The following is a 14,920-nucleotide window of genomic DNA, read 5'->3' as shown; positions in this document are numbered from 1 at the left end:
CTTTAAGTAAAGTGTTAAAAAACATTTGCTTAGTCGAGGTTACTACACCATCGATGAGTTCCTTAATGACAAAGTTGCTTGGAGGCCGTTGGATCAGTTTCCACCTTCACACAGGAAGTAAAACTATAATAAATTGTAATGTTGTCATCAATTGTAATTATAATATTATTGTATGATTTTTTTAAAAAAAGAGCAACTGTTGAGTTTCTTGCCGGTTTCCTCTCAGCAGAATCTGCCTTCCGAACCGGTGGTAGAATCTTTACAAATAGTTAACTGACGTATCAAAAGTGCTTGTATACTGAGCCTACTTGACATAAATAAATTTATGATTTTGATTTTTGATTTAAGCTGAAAACTTGTCTTGTACCTCTCCTGTCTTTACCGCCGCTACTACTAAAGCGATTTGGCTGAAATTTGGAATGGAAATAGATTGTAGAAATCCATGTTTTCCCGAGATATGCGAAAACTGATGATTTTGATGATATGAATATTTGTTACTCTTTCACGCCTCGACTACTGAATCGAATTAGCTGAAATTTGGTATTGAGATATATTATAGCATGGATAGGCTACTTTTTATCCTGGAAAAATCCATGTTTCCCGAGGGATCTGTGAAAAACTAAGTTCCACGCGGACGTAGTCGCGGGCGTCCGCTAGTTTTGACAACAAAGTAGAGAGGGTGTATTTTAGCCCTTACACATATGAAAACTTTTTATTAATAAATTATTAGGACAGTTTTGACAATAGAGTAAAGAGTATTGAATTTAAGCTTTTTGTCATTTAGACAGATGATTGTGTATTCACAACTTTTGAAAATAATTTTACTTGTGATCTAACCATCACATTTATTTATAACATATTTCAAAAACCTTTAGGGACTTTTATAGATACCCAAATTTATTTGGGTGCGAATATAAACAAGTTTATGAAATTTAGCAGGTAAAGAATTTCCAAAAGCATCAAAACATTGTTATTTATATTTACGCTGGTTTTAAATGACATTTGGTTCAAAGTTAAATGGACCATCTAAATATCATGGCATTATACCACTGGTATAGCCGTGGTAGTCCAGTGAATATGACCTCCGATTCCGGAGGGTTTAGGTACGAATCCCGTCCGGGGCATGCATCTCCAACTTTTCAGTTTTACGTGTCTAGAATAGAATAGAATATATTTTTATTTGTCCACACACAAGTAATAAAAGAAACAAATAGAATATACAAAAATCTGGTCGTGGACAAAAAAGGTATCCACCTCAAAAAAGGTGTCTCGAACGATGAAGGAAAAACAACAAACAACAACATGAGGATACCAGTATACCAAAGAATTTTCTCTATTATTCTCTGCGTGTGTCAAGTCAGCCAATGCGCATTGGGCCAGCGTGGTGGACTATTGTCCTAACCCCTCTCTTTCTGAGGATTCGTGCTCAGCAGAGACTCGAACATGGGTTGATGACGGTGATGCACCACTGGTCGGCCAGGCCTTTTAGTATTCAATAAGGTTGCTTCCATTCGCAGACGATGTTGAAGATCGGCGGCGGCGCGGTGCTGCTGGCGGCCATCGTGGCCGTGTTCGTGGTGGCCACGCAGGGCCGCGACCCCGACCTGGAGGCGCTGGAGCAGGAGGGCCGGGAGTACATCGCCCAGCTGGACCGCGCGGCCGGCGCGCGCAAGAACCGCGCCAGTCTCGTCGAGTGGGCATACACCTCTAACATCACCGAGGCCAATGAGGAGCAACGGGTACGATATGACTAGCATTTTAAGCTTTGCAGGTCCAAAGTGCTCAAGTTGGATAGACTAGTGCTAGTAGAGTATAGTTTGAGATTGATGCCACTAGCGTAATCCATTAGAAGTCACCGAGGCTAATGAGGCAATTACACATATGCATAAATACATACATGCGACCAGCTTTTCGATGATCTTTTCGAGATCAAATAGTGTTCTAGGTTAGCCCTCTTAGAGTAGCTAGAGGTTCTATACATACCAACAAATCCCGCAGACGTTCCAATCTCTTATATTCTTCTGCCTTCTCTAAGCAATGCTTTTGCACTCACCCAAAACCCTTGATGGCACTTCTAAGGTTCCATTAAAGAGCCTGTGATAATTATACAATCAATAAAAAGTGCAATTCATTAGGATTTGCTATGCTGGCATACGAGTACCTCGCAGTTGCAACATAATCTATACTTATATTAGAAAGAAAGAAAGAAAGAAAATATATTTATTACTACATTACTATAAATATTACATTACTATATTATAAAGCTGAGGAGTTTGTTTGTTTGGTTGATTGAACGCGCTAATCTCAGAAACTACTGGTCCGATTTGAAAAATTCTTTCAGTTTTAGATAGCCTATTTATCGAGAAAGGCTATAGGCTATATATCCCTGTATTCGTAAGGGAACGGGAACCACGCGGGTGAAACCGCGGCGTCAGCTATTCTTCATTTCGGATTCGATATTCGATATTCTCTCCATAAGTCACCACCGCAAACTGATACGTTTACCATCATACAGTTTTGTACAAAAATTCAATTCTATGTGTATATTGTGTTTGTTATGTAGTTTCATTACATGCAATGGTATGTAATCAGTGATTACGGTAATTTGAGAAAAACGGGCAATCTGTTTTTTTTTTGTATTCAAACCTCGTTAGAAACAGATTTGTTTCGACCGTGGTGTAGATTTTCATGATATAATTCGGTAAAAAAACATCGTATGTATCTACCAAAATATTGTTACTTAATAGTTAATACTTGGTCTGATTTATCGATCGGTTAGCGTTAGCTTATTAAGTTGTGTATCATAAGGTTTGAGTATCAGCTATAATCAAATTAATTTAATGGGGGTTTATACTCGTAAACTAAAATCCATAGGTTTTTCATATAGTAATAGCGAACCCGATCAAGCTTCGCTTTGACTTATATGAACTTCTTCCCTATCTCTACCCTACACTAGCCTACTCCCACCCTACCCCTACCCTACCCCTACCCTACCCCTACCCTAAAAGTAAGGGTTTGAAATATTCTGAAAAAAGATTCAATTTGACAGCAAAATCCCCATTAACAAAATCCCATAGCCCAACTCGGGATTCGAACCCAAAACGCTGGGATCTGAAACCATATAGCCTAACCACTGGACCTACGAGGCAGTACAATAATAATGTATTTCCTATTTCAAAAATCATCATTTATTTCCAGATACAAGTTCAACTAGAGCTCTCAAAGCAGGAGAAACAAGCATGGAGCGAAACGAAGATGTACAGGTGGCAGGATTTCCAGGACTTCACTCTGAGACGGATGTTCAAAAAGTACAGTCAGCTCGGCGTGGCGGCGCTACCTGATGAAAAGTACAAACTGCTGATGCAGAGCGTCTCGGGCATGGAGTCCAACTACGCAACGTCCAAGATCTGTGACTATAAGAACACCACCAAATGTGACCTGTCTTTAGAACCTGGTAAGCTTTTTTTGAACTGATTTGTTGGTCTAATGGTAATAAAGTAACTTAGAACCTCATAAAGGTTAGGAAAAATTGAGCTTTTTTTTCTTCTAAAAAAATCCACTAAAAATTATCTGCTAGTAGTGCTAATATAAGACACATCAACCAATGACAGCGCAATCTTGCATGCTAGGCCCCCCTGTAGTGCTAACACGCGATCGACGATATTTTCCTCGTGAAGACAAATGGACAAATGGCGGCGGCACTATCGCTTTTGTTGCGTATTTATTGCGATAACAGAGATGGGACTGGGACTATTCCTCTGCCATTTGTCTTCAGGAGATAGGTATGTTCGCATGTTAGCACTACTGAAGATTGAAAATTGGTAACGTTATCTAAGCACTATACCTTCCCAGAAAGCATGTATAGCAGGCGCTCCCGGATTTCATCATTAAAATCCTGGTAGTAATAATTATATGAGTAAAAACAACTACCACCCTGAGCTCGCAAGCGTGGTGGGTAAGCACCATGTCTCCTCTAGACCAGGCCTGTTAGTGGGCCGTTAAATATCCTGATAATGATGATGCTACAAATGTTTCCAGAGATAACGGAGATATTCGCGAAGAGCCAGGACCCCGAAGAGCTGAAGAACGCGTGGGTGCAGTGGCACGCAGCAGCGGGCGCGCGCGCCAGGCAGAACTTCTCACAGTACGTGCAGTTGGACAACGAGGCGGCGCAGCTCAACGGTAAGCCTATAATTTGCCTGGTGGTAGGTATCGGTAGTGGCTCGTTAAGTAGTTGCCACCCAAAAGACTTGCCGTCAAGTGATTTAGACGGTATGATGCCGTGGAGAAACTGCCAGAGTAATGGTTCGAATAAACGCATACAGTATTCGCTATTCAGAGTTGGTCGATCCCCTGCTAGGTGGACCGAAGATATTAAACGGGTTGCAGGTAGCCGCTGGGTACAGGCGACTCAAACCCGATGACAGTGACGACGACGATGACAACGGAGACGACAACAATGATTTCGATGATGATGATGATGATAATGATGATGATGATGATGATGATGTATTTGCCGAACTTCAAGTCTGCTCTGAAGGCGAGGTTAGGCAACGATTTACACGAAAACATATCACAGCGTCGTTAAAGCCGCTTCGATGATATAATATAAAAAACAAAATAAAAAAAGTCATCCGAGAAGACGGAGCTGTCCTTGAGGACTTTTAAGGAAAAGGCTTTATAGACGCGACTAAAACTTAGCTGCGCTGTTCAACGTGTTTCAATGTTATTATAGACTAGATGCGATCACAATAATTAATGTATTCTGGTGGGGAGTCACAGTCCCACAGAGTTACAGTGACAATTGTGAAAAAAAAAGTGACATCGCATTGGATCATCGTAGAGGTTGTACCCAAATTACTTCTCCTCTAAAGAACCTGGCCTTTACGTGTGTATACTTCAGCCTTTAAATGACGAAAAAAAATTCGTAATGTGCATAAATGAGTCACGAAACTAAGAGGCGTTTTATTTATTTAGTTGGATGCTTTTAAATGATTGGTATTGTTGTTATAAATTGTGATAATTATTGCTTACCACTCACTCAGCATCGACATCGAGGTCGTGATGTCATGCTAGCATTTGGGTAATTCTCCTATAAAGCGATTTCTACGAAGATATGCTAAACATGTATTTTTTTCTGATGTTATTTCACATTTTGTGTCATTGAAGAGTAATTGGAAATATTTGTATTACATATTTAAAATAATAAAATTATAATTCTTTACATACTCGATAACGGAAAAATTCAAAGCACTTCAAACACGGACTTCACAATTTTAACATAACAGTACAACTCAAGGCTGACGTACACTAGAACAGTTTATTTGTCATTCAGTTCTACTGACTAGATTTTGGCCTCAGCAGGTTCAGAATCAGATTACAGAAAGAAGAATAGTGCTGGTATACCTTTTACACATACTTGTACGTCATTTAAACTAACCATATAGCCATTTTTATTTCACTTGTTAGGTCATAATATTTACTTACTTTTATAGTATGGCATTTCGGTATGTTTGTCTCTCACGGCACATTATACACTATGGTCTATGTATTTATTAAGAGAAAGTCTAGAAACAAGATCACTCGATTAAACAGTTTAACAGTCAAGGTTCCTACAAAATTGATGGTTCTTTTAATTTCAAGGCCATTGGATCAGCTTCCGCCTTTACGGAAATAAAAGTAAAAGAAATTGTAATGATTTTAACAATTGTAAATTTTAACGTATGTTTTTTTAAAAGAACAATTGTTAGGTTTATTTCTGGCTCTTCTCAGCAGAACTTGCCTTCAGAACTAGTGGTATTGTCTTTACAAATAGTTAAACTTGAAGTTTCAAAAGTGCTTGAAAACTAAGCCTATTTGAAGTAAATGAATTTAGATTTAGATTTTTTCAAAACCTAACCAACTTGCAAGAAGTAAATAATTTTAATTATACTTACAGGTTTCAAGGATGTAGCCGACTGGTGGCTGTCAGAATACGAGGTGCCCGACTTCGAGCAACAGCTGGCCAAGCTGTGGGAGGACGTCAAGCCTCTGTACCAGGAGTTGCATGCGTATGTGAGGAAACGGCTGAGGGACAAGTATGGAGAGCACGTCGTGTCGGCTAAAGGTCCTATCCCGGCACATTTGCTAGGTAAGCGAAGTGGTATAATTGAATAGGATACAGTTTGAGATACTGAACAATTGTGAATATTTGGTTTATTAGGATCAAAAGGATATTTCTGAAAAAAAAACCAAATGTAATGAAAACAAAATGGTGAATCGCTTAACCCCTTAGGCCAATCCTACAACTTCCTGCTAATTTTCTGTACAACGCATTCGAATCGTCGCTGATAGCTACATTTATTTTAACTTTATGCGACCTTTAGTCATTAAGAAGTTCTGAAATAATTGTTTGAAATTTTAGTTTTTGAATTTTCTCTAAACCTGACGGTCTGAATTGTAATAATCGTATACAAAACCTGATATTTGAACCTGACCTGTGACCTGATATTTGATAGTTATATTGTTATAAAAAGTTAATTAGTTTATTATTTAACTTTCAGGAAATATGTGGGCTCAAACATGGAACAACATCGAGTCATTTACCCGTCCTTACCCAGATAAGAAGGAAATAGACATAACGAAGACGATGAAAGACAAAAACTACACGCCTCTCAAAATGTTCCAAATGTCGGACGAATTCTTCAGGTCATTGAACCTGACCGCCATGCCGGAGAAGTTCTGGAAGAATTCCATCATTGAGAAACCTACTGACAGAGAGATCGTGTGTCACGCATCAGCATGGGACTTTTATGATGGTGAAGATTTTAGGTAAATTGCAGTAAATTGGAAATTTTAGATAATTTTATTCTTTACAAAAGTTAGCTTAGCTTATAGCTAGTGCGCTCTAGCAAGGTGCGGGTGACGGTTCATTTTACTCTTGAAAGTTTGCCGCGATTCTCGATAATAGTCCGTATTATGAACGTCATACAGGTGACTGTCACCCGCATCAAGCTACAGCGCATTGACCATAGTTTGCTTAATTTGTACTTAAATCTTCAGGAGCTACTAATTTACATTGCTTAAAGTTCTCTATCTGTTATTCTTATGTATTGTTCTACTTACCACTAGCTATATTTAATTAACTATATCATTTTAAATGAAAATGTATGCCTCTATTTTACTGTGAGGTAGATCATTATTATTTAATAGGGCTATTTTGAAATATGGAATCCTTTTCTGAACTCTCTGAACCTCTACTTCTCTCTCCATAATATTTTATCTAGAAAAACTATTTAAAAAAATGTTTTCATGTGACATTAATGCGAGTGAAATTTCTGGCAAAACTAGTGTAATTAATAAAATATACACTAGTTTTGCCCTCAATTCCTGATTCTGATAATAATCAGAATCAGGTTAACAAAATTAAAGAAAGAAGTATTTTTCCTTCATCTTATATAAGTATGCAACGCATTGAAATTTCGTCACAACTGATTTTATAAAGTAGGAATTAACAACACCGGTGGTGGTACTCTCTATTCCAAATTTAGTTCCTAACGTTTTGGCTTAATTTGAAGGATCAAACAGTGCACGACAGTCGATTACGAATATTTCCAAACGACTCACCACGAAATGGGCCACATACAATACTTCCTACAGTATAAACATCAGCCGGTCGTATTCCGGGACGGAGCTAATCCAGGTAATTCCCATAACTAATAACATTTTTGCGATCCAGGATCAAAATGTGTACCACAGTGAATATGGAGCATTTGAGGGTAGTCCATCACGAGATGGGCCATGTCCAGTATTATTTGCAGTACAGAGATAAGCCGGTGATATTCCGTGCGGGGGCCAATCCAGGTGATTTTTGTGGAGTATCAACGATTGTTACTAACCCGTCTTCACACATGTTGCATGTTATTTTATATGTGTGTCTATTAACCACTGCCTTCATTACTTGGTGAGTTACATCAGTGACTCAAAACTTGAGTTTAGTTTTCATATTGTGACAATGCAACAAACTGTCACAATGTTCTAACATTATAATCACTATAGGTTTCTTAAATCAATTTCATGTTCTTATTTCAAAATCCTAAAATCTTAAAAGGTCTGCAACTAAAGTTATTGTTTATGCGATGATCGTCTTTGATAATTCTTTATACTCTCTAAAGCTCCTTTATACTGGCTTTTCTACAAGGTGATCGTCAAAAGTAACATAGTGCTTGTGAACACTGATTTTATTGAATTTTTATTACGCAGCGTTTGCGCATATATTCCTTACGTATATACAGCAAATTGTGTTGCCGCAAAAAAACTACCAGAGTTTGCGCTGCGCAAATTATAGTCAAGAAAATAGGCTAAGATATGACTGTATAAAGAGTTTGTTTTTCTAAAATTATTATGTGTCAACGTAACATTGTTATATATCTAGTGAGATTATGAGCTGTCGACAAATTGTAAGCCGTTGTTTAAAATTGTAACTATGGACAATTATTTTAAGCATCGCTTTTCATTAGATTATATTATAAACTCTCCAAGTAAATACAATCAATCGGTACAATCAAACGGTATGCAATTTTGTCATTTAATACAATTGACATGAACTATAATGTTGTAAGAATAAGTACGAAAAATGGCAACTAAAATGTTGCTTTGAAATCTCTTCAAGGTTTTCATGAAGCGGTAGGAGACACGATAGCTCTGTCGGTGTCGTCTCCCAAACATCTGCGTCGAGTTGGACTGATCAGCGGAGACGCGGAGGATGAGCAGACTGAAATCAACCAGCTCTATAAAATGGTACTCTTTTATACTAGCGGACGCCTGCGACTTCGTCCGCGTGGAATTTAGTTTTTCACAAATCCCTCGGGAACCATGTATTTTTCCGGGATAAAAAGTAGCCTATGTATTAATCCAGGCTATAATATATCTTAATACCAAATTTCAGCTAATTCGGTTCAGTAGTCGAGGCGTGAAAGAGTAACAAACATTCATCTCATCAAAATCATTAGTTTTCGCAAATCTCGGGAAACCATGGATTTTTTCGGGATAAAAAGTAGCCTATGTGTCAATCCCGAGTAAAATCTATTTCCACTCCAAATTTAAGCCAAATCGTTTCAGTAGTAGCGGCGTTAAAGAGTAACAAACGTCCAAACATCCAAACATCTATCCAACAAACTTTCGCGTTTGTAATATTAGTAGGATTTCTTCTTAATCTAAGCAATTCGTGTATTCTAGTATACAGAAATAAATGAGGTACCGGAACGACGACTTCACCTCGGAAATCACAGAATTGGTCGTTTGGATCGACCACATCAAGCGGATTGTGGGGAACTAACGGATGCGGGCGGCTTAAAGACCATAGTGTTTGGAAGTCTTTACATTATGCCTATATCTAGCAGTGGATGCCCATTGGCTGGTAGTAATGATGATGAAAAATCTGCTTGTTAGATAGAAGCCATCGATATTAAAGTGAGGATGACATTAATTTGTTTCCAGGGTATAGACAAGATCGTGTTCCTGCCGTTCGCGTACGTGTTGGACTTGTTCCGGTACAGCGTGTTCCGAGGGACCACCACTCCCGAGGACTACAACTGTCACTACTGGCGGCTGCGGGACGAGCTGCAGGGAGTCGAGCCTCCTGTCAACAGGACGGAGGAGGACTTTGATGCCGCTGCCAAGTACCATGTGTCTGCTGACGTGGAGTATGCCAGGTAGGTTCCATTTTCATATTATCTAGTTGGCTTTAATGGTCCTACGCCGTCTGTGTCTGGCGCTTATAATGAAAACCTTGAATATTATAGAGAACCAGCTGACGCCGCGCGGTTTCACCCGCGTGGTAGTCGTTCGCGTAAGAATACGGGAATAATATATAACCTGTAGCCTTCCTCAATATCTAGAACTGAAAGAATTTTTGAAATCGGACCAGTAGTTCCTGAGATTAGTGAGTTCAACCAAACAAACAAACTCTTCAGCTTTATAATATTAGTATAGATTCTCGCCACTCTGGTCACGTGTTGTCATTTATAGAAAGTAAACATTAATTTGATAAAAGCTAAAAGCAAAAGGGTTGTTGTCAATCTAGGTTAGAAATAATCACAGAATAATCGGCATTTTAACGACCACATCGTTTTTGAACTTTTTAACCGTGTTTAAACATTTTTTTTATTGTTTCCAGATATTACGTATCATTCATAATCCAATTCCAATTCCATCGAGCACTATGTCAGCTGGCCGGGGAGTACGTACCTGAAGATCTCACCAAGAAGCTGGTCGATTGTGATATTTACCAGAGTGTCAATGCTGGGAATGCGTTATCGTAAGTTACTCCTTTAAAATTTAAGATTATCATTATTTATAAAATTCAAAAAATTCAAAATTCAAAATTCATTTATTTCAAGTAGGCTCAGTTTACAAGCACTTTTGACACGTCAGTTGACTATTTGTAAAGATTCTACCACCGGTTCGGAAGGCAGGTTCTGCTGAGAAGATACCGGCAAGAAACTCAACAGTTGCTCTTTTGAAAAAAGTCATACAGTATTACAATTTACATTTGATAACAATTAAATTACAATTTCTTATAGTTTTATTTCCTGTGTGAAGGTGGAAGCTGATCCAATGGCCTCCAAGCACCTTTGTCGTTAAGGAACTCATCAATAGTGTAGTAACCTCGACTAAGTAAATGTTTTTTAACACATTGCTTAAAGTTGTGCATTGGCAAGTCCATCACAGTCTTGGGGATCTTGTTATAGAAGAGTACACCCAAACCCACAAAAGATTTTTTAACTCTTTGGAGACGATATGCAGAAATAACTAACTTATGCCCGTGTCTAGTAAGACGTGGGTTTAGATCTCCTTTTCGTTTGTACAAATTAATATTTTGTCTTACATAAACTATACTGTTATATATATACTGACAGGCTACTGTTAAAATGCCTATTTCTTTAAACTTTTGACGAAGGGACTCGCGTGATTTTAGTTGATATATTGCTCGAATTGCTCTTTTTTGAAGTACAAATATAGAATGTATATCAGCAGCCTTGCCCCACAACAAAATACCGTAAGACATTACGCTGTGAAAGTACGCAAAATAAACAAGTCTAGCTGTATCAACATCAGTAAACTGTCTTATTTTTCTCACTGCAAAAGCAGCTGAGCTGAGTTTACCTGACAGTTTTTCTATATGAGCACCCCACTGAAGTTTAGAATCCAAGGTCACTCCCAGGAAAACTGTGGAATTCTCTATTTCTAGTGTTTCACCATTGATCATTATAGACTTATCTAATTTTATAACATTTGGTAATGAAAACTCAATACATTTAGTTTTCTTTGCATTTAAAAGTAAGTTGTTAACAGTGAACCAATGCGACACATGCGATATGGCACGGTTTACATCGTCGGAATTATCTTTACTTCTGTCACTCTTAAAAATTAGGGATGTGTCGTCAGCAAACAGTACTATCTCACAGATGCCGCTAACATGGTGTGGTAAATCGTTTATGTACACTATTGTATGCGCATTATCATCTGAGTCGTCCGGTCATAAAAGTCAAAAAAGATAGGAATGTGCAGCGCGCCTACCTGCGCACCCTAATTATCGATAAACGGCTACCTGCGCACGTGCTAATGATGAGTCAATAATGATTTGGACGATTCTGATTGGTCGGTTTCTAATGTAATTGCATTGCGTATTTTTTTTGCTATAAATGTGTTTACTGCAATTAAATAAATACATTCATGTGTTACTCGTTGCGCACTATGGATACTAATATATAATAAATTTGGCAGAAGACGAAGATTCTGATGATGAAGACTCAGATGAAGATTAATTTTATTTAGTTAATAATTATATAATATGAAATATGTATTATATTAAATCAAATATTGTTAATTTTTTTAATTTTGTGAACAAGATACGATAATAAACTTTACTTATCGATAATATGTCTTTCATTGTTACACCCTTCACTAGACGGCTCCATAAGACCCATAAGTGCAAGCGAGATAGATATAGAGAAATGATTTATGGCCCTAAGACTCAGTTGTTAATGCTATTAGTATAGGAATAGAAAAGGACCCAGAATTGAACCCTGTGGGACGCCCATTGTGTTAGAAAAACCGCGAGACTTTGAATCATTTATGCATACCTTTTGTGTTCTATCACTAAGATAAGAGGCGATGAGATCAAGTGCAACACTTTTTATGCCATAGTGGCTTAACTTAAGTAAAAGAATGTTATGGTCAACACAATCGAATGCTTTGGACAAATCACAAAATACACCAATAGCATTCTTAGCATTTTCCCATGCATCATATATATGTTTTAAAAGTTTAGCACCTAAAGATTTTTTAATGTCTGATACAGTTATGTGGTGAAATTCAAAAAGAACGTTGCACTCTTTAACATTGCCTCTTAATAGTCTCTGGGCTTCCGTAGCAGACGAATCTAGTGAATCAGTTAACAAGATAGGAACATTCTGGAAAAAATCTTCAAAGGCATTAACAACCTCGATATCAGTGTTTACCTTTTTGTCATTGACAATTAATTCAAAACTGATATCCCGCGGTTTGATTTTTCCTGATTCTCTATTAATTATATTCCAGGTGGTTTGTATCTTGTTCTCAGACTCAATTATTTTCTGTTTGATGTGTAACGATTTCGCAAGAATACAAACACGTTTGAAAATTTTTGAGTAACTTTTGACATAATCTAAATAAGTTCGCGTTTGAGTATATTGTTTTTGCTCGTACAACTCGTGCAGTTTGTCTCTACTTTTGTAAATGCCTACAGTAGCCCATTCGCTAAACTTTAATTTTTGGCTAGCATTAATGCGTTTAAAGTTAAAAATTTTACTTAACTCTCTGTCTATTGTCTTGAAAAGACAATAGACAGAGAGTACATAGTTTAATAGCAAAACCACAGAATATCAGAATCTGTAATTCCTTTTCATCATTCTCATCACTTTCGACAAGCCAATTGACGTATTTCAGCGAAAATTTTCAGTTCAAAGTTAGGAAGTTGGTTGTGTTAAATTACCGTGCCTCTGACAGTACTTTAGGCTGTTAGTAACATTACAAAAAAAGGTAATCCCTACCTAAATTAAATAACTTGCATTTGAACGAAAAAGTAGAACTTCTCTATTCGTCATCAACCCATATTCGTCTCACTGCTGAGCTCGAGTCTCCTTTCAGAATGAGAGGGCTAAGGCCAATAGTCCACCACGCTGGCCCAATGCAGATTGGCAGACTTCACACACGCAGAGAATTAAGATAATTCTCTGGTATGCAGGTTTCCTCACGATGTTTTCCTTCACTGATTGAGACACGTGATATTTAATTTCTTAAAATGCACACAACTAAAAAGTTGGAGGTGCATGCTCCGAACCGGATTCGAAACCACACCGGAATCGGAGGCAGAGGTTATATCCACTGGGCTATCACTTCTCTATTAGTGTCCTATAAATTATTTTCTACAATGATGGACGTCTGGTCGTGTAGTGTACCGTTAAAATAAGCTGACAATGATGGACCGATGTTTTTAAAATGAATGTTGTTTCCAGGAACATGCTAAAGATGGGCTCGTCCAAGCCGTGGCCGGACGCGATGGAGGCGCTGACGGGACAGCGCGCGATGCGGGCGGACGGCTTGCTGGAGTACTTCCGCCCGCTGCAGGAGTGGCTGCACGCGGAGAACCAACGCACTGGCGAATACATAGGCTGGGAACCTAGTAAAATGCGTAAGTATCACTAGAGCTGTTCTTGTCGAAGGCGTAAACATTGGTCGTCAATGCCATAAGATCTTCTTGTCAAAGTCGTAAGGTTCACTGAAGATGATCTTGTCAAAGTCATCCATATCACTAGAACTGTTCTTGTCGAAGGCGTAAACATTGCTAAAGATTACGTCGAAGCCGTAAGATGTTCTTGTCAAAGTTGTAAGGATCACTGAAGATATTCTTGTCAAAGTCATACGTATCATTACTTAGATATGTTCTTGTCCAAGCCGTAAATATCACCAAAGGTGGGCTTGTCAAAGCAGTAAATATTGCTAAAGATGTTCTTCTCAAAGCTGCAAGTATCTTATACGATTGTCATGTCGAGTAGATAGATAAGTAGGTATTATTAAATATTTTCTTGTTTTAAATTCGACATTTTTGCTCATCAATGATGTTCTTCTCGAAACCGTAAAAAGCCTGTTTTAGTACGAGTCCTAGGGACATCAACAACATTAGGATGAAAAACGAAATGTCTTGCAGTGCGATGGTAGAAAGCCTTTTTTTTTTTTTTACGTGGGGAAATCCTCATGGATACCTTCTCGCCACGGGGAGGCAAGAAGGTTATGTCGGACTTCAACCGACTAAAACCCCACGGTGTTCCGTCTCGCCGCCTGATGACTGAGCCACGGGAACATTTCGTAAACTACCGCAACATGGTAGAAAGCCTAAGCCAAATAAAACCTAAGCACACTCTCCGAAATATATCCTTTAAAACACCGATAAACTGGCAACTTTTTGTCAATGTTCAAGGATTTGTGTTGCCAGAATTGGTAAATCAGTGCCAAAAAGTCTTCTGGCTCGACGATTTACAAAATCCAAAGCAGCCAGGTTTTGAAGGCTTTCGTGGCGCAGTGGTATGCGCGGTGGATTTACAAGACGGAGGTCCTGGGTTCGATCCCCGGCTGGGCAGATTGAGATTTTCTTAATTTGTCCAGGTCTGGCTGGTGGGAGGCTTCGGCCGTGGCTAGTTACCACCCTACCGGCAAAGACGTACCGCCAAGCGATTTAGCGTTCCGGTACGATGCCGTGTAGAAACCGAACCGGTGTGGATTTTCATCCTCCTCCTAACAAGTTAGCCTGCTTCCATCTTAGACTGCATCATCACTTACCATCAGGTAAGATTGTAGTCAAGGGCTAACTTGTAAAGAATAAAAAAAAAAGAGGCACGGG

At 38.5% G+C, this 14,920-nt stretch overlaps 1 protein-coding gene across 3 annotated transcripts in view; it reads left to right on the top strand.

Moving 5' to 3' along the window:
• Nucleotides 1–14,920, top strand: part of LOC128198547 (angiotensin-converting enzyme-like) — a 41,906-nt gene that overhangs the window by 26,780 nt on the left and 206 nt on the right. For 2 of the 3 annotated variants that reach the window (XM_052884602.1, XM_052884604.1), the window contains exons 2-11: nucleotides 1,518–1,739; nucleotides 3,199–3,454; nucleotides 4,039–4,182; nucleotides 5,939–6,130; nucleotides 6,543–6,810; nucleotides 7,557–7,681; nucleotides 8,651–8,778; nucleotides 9,478–9,692; nucleotides 10,157–10,297; nucleotides 13,539–13,714. In XM_052884602.1, coding sequence (XP_052740562.1) covers nucleotides 1,518–1,739; nucleotides 3,199–3,454; nucleotides 4,039–4,182; nucleotides 5,939–6,130; nucleotides 6,543–6,810; nucleotides 7,557–7,681; nucleotides 8,651–8,778; nucleotides 9,478–9,692; nucleotides 10,157–10,297; nucleotides 13,539–13,714 — 1,867 coding nt within the window. Of the gene's footprint in view, nucleotides 1–1,517; nucleotides 1,740–3,198; nucleotides 3,455–4,038; nucleotides 4,183–5,938; nucleotides 6,131–6,542; nucleotides 6,811–7,556; nucleotides 7,682–7,717; nucleotides 7,843–8,650; nucleotides 8,779–9,477; nucleotides 9,693–10,156; nucleotides 10,298–13,538; nucleotides 13,715–14,920 lie in introns of all 3 variants that reach the window. The other variant, XM_052884603.1, reaches the window with a different exon arrangement.

This window comes from Bicyclus anynana, chromosome 12 (assembly GCF_947172395.1).
Source record: "Bicyclus anynana chromosome 12, ilBicAnyn1.1, whole genome shotgun sequence".
Lineage (NCBI taxonomy): Eukaryota > Metazoa > Arthropoda > Insecta > Lepidoptera > Nymphalidae > Bicyclus > Bicyclus anynana.
The sequence above is the reverse complement of the archived record's forward strand: the minus strand, read 5'-3'. Positions and strand labels throughout refer to the sequence as shown.